This window comes from Panthera uncia, chromosome D2 (assembly GCF_023721935.1).
Source record: "Panthera uncia isolate 11264 chromosome D2, Puncia_PCG_1.0, whole genome shotgun sequence".
NCBI classification, from domain to species: Eukaryota; Metazoa; Chordata; class Mammalia; order Carnivora; family Felidae; genus Panthera; species Panthera uncia.
This window is the reverse complement of record NC_064818.1, coordinates 28,956,702-28,961,163: the sequence shown is the minus strand read 5'-3', so window position 1 is coordinate 28,961,163 and position 4,462 is coordinate 28,956,702. Positions and strand designations below refer to the sequence as shown.

Sequence of the window (4,462 nt, the reverse complement as noted above, 5' to 3'; positions counted from 1 at the left end):
GAAAGAGAAAGAGAAAGAGAAAGAGAAAGAGAAAGAGAAAGAGAAAGAGAAAGAGAAAGAGAATGGGAAAGGGAAAGAGAAAGAGAAAGAGAAAGAGAAAGAGAAAGAGAAAGAGAAAAAGAGAAAGAGAAAGAAAGAGAAAGAGAAAGAAAAGAAAAAGAAAAGAAAAAGAGGAAAAAAAGAAAGCGAAAGGAAGAAGGAAGGGAGGAAGGCGGGGGAGGGGGATAAGGTGGGGAGAGAAATAGGAAGAAAGGGAGGAAGGGCGGACGGGGAAGGAAGGAAGGAAGGAAGGAAGGAAGGAAGGGAAGGAAGGAGGGGAAGGAAGGAAGGAGGCAGGCAAGCAGGCTTCGGGGAGGTGCCACATAATCTCTTGGGAAATAAGTTTAACATTCACACCACAGAAGGCTTCAAAGAGGATACAATTCAGGAAGCCATGGAATAGTAGACTAAGAAGCACCTATGGTGAAACACTCCATATGCCTTTCCCAAACACACATGTAGAAACATAAACGTAGTTCTCAAAAATACTGAGACGCCATGTTTTAAATCTTTGCAGGATGTAAGGTCCACTCAATTTTTCTATTTTTATTTGAACACAAAATATTTAATTTTTTGCATGTAGAGAATAAGAGGTAATTATTAGCATGAAAAAGGAGAAAGTATTTATAATCAACATTACGAAGAAAGCAAATTACAAATACCAGCCTACTCACGTGAAAATCTTTAATGTTTATGTTGATGCATATCTGAGTGCTTATAATCAAATCAAAGTGTGCAGTAAAAAAAAAAAGAAAAAGAAAAAAAATGGCAGCTTAAGAAAGTTCCAGTGTTTCAAAGAAAGCGCTTTTTTTTAATGTATATACATGAAGAAAATTTAGTTGTATCATAAAATAAATGCAGCACTGTAAGATAAAGGAAGACTATTATAAATGGAGTTTTGGCCTTTCCCCCCCTACAAGCTGCAACCATCTTTAACCTGCTGAACGTAACCTCAATGGATATAGGAGTTTTTTGTTTTTCTTTTTTTCTCCTATTCAGTTCACATTTCAGGCTGTTCAGCAGATGCCTGGGAGTCTGGTGATTCAAATCGCTGGTGAAAGTTTGTTCTCTGTTTCCTCAATTTTTCAGGAGCTTTTCTCCATAAAATGATCTCCTAGTAAAACAAATGCAAGACATCGACAAATTAATATTCTCATATTATGCCTTAAGTTTTCACGATGGAAATAATGCCATTTCAATATTTACTGTAACAAAATTAATTTTTCTCCCAACAAAAGCTGTTCTCTTTGCTGAGTGACCTACTTTCTTCCAATTCTAATCTCGGACCACTCCTTCTGCCAATCCCCCCCCCCCCCCCCCACCATCAGCACCTATGCACACCACCACCCCCAATCCAGAGCACCACAGCACAAAGTTCTAGCTATTACTGCTTTAAATAATTCCTAAAATCTACCCTTTGGTTTGCTATCACTTGCCTTTATCCAAGTTCAAACCCTGTCACTTCAACCTTAGACACTTAAAAGAGCTTCTGGGTAGATGGCTCTGCCTCCAGTGCCTGAGGCCCCTTTCTAGCCCATCCTTCCAATCACGACTAGATTCGTCTAAAACACTGCTTGGATTGCACTTCAGGAGTTCTCAGCACCTCTAGGATAAATCTCCAACCAGCATTCAAGGTCCTTCTTAACCTTTATCCAACCTTTGCCAACATCACTCCCCCCACCAGCCAAAATGAGTTAGCTCTCTGCTCCCAATGCACTCCAAATAAACCTGCCCTACAACTTCTATATGTTTTTCAAATACTCATTCCTCTGCCTATTTAATCTTACCCTAACCAATACATCCTGAGTCTCTTTTAAATTCCTAAAATTCAAAAAAATCCTATAATTATTTGCTTCATAAAGTCATGACAGGCTGTTTATGTTGGTTACCAAACATCCAAGTGAATGCCCAAGGGAAGCAAGGTACTTATTCCATAGGGCTACACATGCAACATTTTGGAAACTGTAAAGTTTATATAATCCATCTTGACTTACAAATTACCTATGTTTAATTATACAGCATTACGGCAGTATCAATGCAAAAGGTTTTCTCTCTTCTAAATTATTGTCAAACTATTATTTAAGTTTTTTGTTAGTTAATTTAGGGGTATATCTAGGTGGCTCAGTCGGTTAAAAGCTGACTCTTGGTTTCATTTCAGGTCATAATCTCACAGTTTCTTGAGTTCAAGCCCCACATCGGGCTCTGCACTGACAGTGTGGAGCCTGCTTGGGATTCTCTCTCTGTCCCTCCCCTGCTCATGCTGTCTCTGCCTCTCAAAATAAATAAGTAAATAAACTGTAAAAAATTTTTTAATTATATAATTTTTCTTTTTCTGCACATATGCAATGTGAGGACCTTGAAGACAAAGTATAAAAAGTAGTTTTTGTATTCTTCACCATACTCAGAATGATTTCCTTTTTAACTTTATTTATTTTGAGAGAGAACGCGCATGCACACACATGTTCAAGGTAGGGAAGGGCAGAGAGAGAGGGAGACAGAATCCCAAGCAGGCTCCATGCTGTCAGTGCAGAGCCCAACTCAGAGCTTGATCCCCAAAACTGTGAAACTACGACCTCAGCTGAAATCAAGAGTCAGAGGCTTAACCGACTGAGCCACCCAGGCGCCCCAGCACAGAATAATTTCTAATTTAGTTTTGAATGCTCAACTGACACTCAAGTATTTATTAATCTCATTCAGAATACAAAAGACCATTCCAATCACAATCTTCACTGAAAATTCACCAAAGGCTTGCAATTGATCTTCAAATGAGAACAAGTTTTATGGTAAACATTATATATAAAAAAAATTATTAGATTTGGGTCATCTCAAGTACATTTACAACAAAATGGAAACCCAGAATCCATCAAGTTAATGCAATCATTCAAGGTGATAATGGAAATCTACATTTTTTGATAAAGGAAAGATATTCAAGACACTATTCAGTGAAAAAGCAAATTAAAGAACAACACACATAATATGGTCTAAATACACATATACAAATTTATCTGGAAAACTTTGTTGACCTTTACTTCATTCTGTTCTTTACTGCCTGACTTTTTTTGTTTAACAAACAATAGGTATTATTTTTATAAGAAAATACAAAACCTTGGGAATGCAAGCTTGTGCAGCCACTCTGGAAAACAGTATGGAGGTTCCTCAAAAAACTAAAAATAGAACTACCCTACGACCCAGCAATTGCACTACTAGGCATTTATCCATGGAACACAGGTGTGCTGTTTCGAAGGGACACATGCACTCTCATGTTTATAGACGAGCTATCAACAATAGCCAAAGTATGGAAAGAGCCCAAATGTCCATCGATGGATGAATGGATAAAGAAGATGTGGTATATATATATACAATGGAGTAGTACTCGGCAATCAAAAAGAATGAAATCTTGCCATTTGCAACTATGTGGATGGAACTGGAGGGTATTATGCTAAGTGAAATTAGTCAGAGAAAGACAAAAATCCTATGACTTCACTCATATGAGGACTTTAAGAGACAAAACAAATGAACATAAGGGAAGGGAAACAAAAATATAAAAACAGGGAGGGGGACAAAACAGAAGAGACTCAAAAATATGGAGAACAAACTGAGGGTTACAGGAGGGATTGTGGGAGGGGGGAAGGGCTAAATGGGCAAGAGGCACTAAGGAATCTACTCCTGAAATCAGTGTTGCACTATATGCTAACTAATTTGGATATAAATTTAAAAAAATAAAAAATAAAACAAGTTAAAACAAAAAAAATACAAAACTTCCAAGAGAAAAATAAAAACGCTGCCAAATGATAGCCCATTCTGGTGTTCTGCAGAATGACAGGGAACAAATCTATCCCAACACTATTCCACTCACACTTGCTTTCCTAGCATATTCATAGAAACCCCCACTTGCTCAGTACTATAAAGCATAGAAAAGTGAGTACTTTCCAGGTGTTTCTAGAACTGCCATAGAACAAAACATCAGCCTGGGTTGTGCCATACCTGCTGCTTGAAATACCTTCTGTCTTCCTCATCAACAAGGACTAGATTCAAGAAGTACCTTACTGAAAATTTTTTGTTCACATCTCTCATTGTTGGAGTTGGGTCATATCCCGCTAAAAATAATCTTATTGGAATTGATTCACCTGAAAGAAAAGCAATTTCCATTTAATTCTAAAGAAGCATTATAAAGAAGACACTAACACTTTAGCTCTTCATGAGACGGCAGCATAACAGAAAACTTTAAACCAGGGTTTCTCAGACTTAGCACTACTGACATTTTGGGCCCAATTATTCCCTGTTGTGGGTGAGGTCCTGTGCACCATAGGAGTTTAAGCATCATCCCTGGCCTCCACTCACTAGATGTCAGCAGCACTCCCCAAGTGTGGCAACCAAAAATAACTCCGGACAACAGCAAATGTCCTAAGAGTGTGTGTGTGTG

At 38.0% G+C, this 4,462-nt stretch overlaps 1 protein-coding gene across 2 annotated transcripts in view; it reads right to left on the bottom strand.

The window, feature by feature from the left end:
* The window catches only part of VPS26A (VPS26 retromer complex component A), a 33,638-nt gene that overhangs the window by 978 nt on the left and 28,198 nt on the right, over window positions 1–4,462 (bottom strand). For both annotated transcript variants that reach the window (XM_049645162.1, XM_049645161.1), the window contains exons 8-9: window positions 4,024–4,166; window positions 1–1,153 (exon numbers count right to left, since the gene is read on the bottom strand). The exon at window positions 1–1,153 is cut by the window's left edge and continues 978 nt beyond it. In XM_049645162.1, the coding sequence (XP_049501119.1) occupies window positions 1,040–1,153; window positions 4,024–4,166 (257 nt within the window). In that variant the 3' untranslated portion in view covers window positions 1–1,039. The remainder of the gene's footprint in view (window positions 1,154–4,023; window positions 4,167–4,462) is intronic.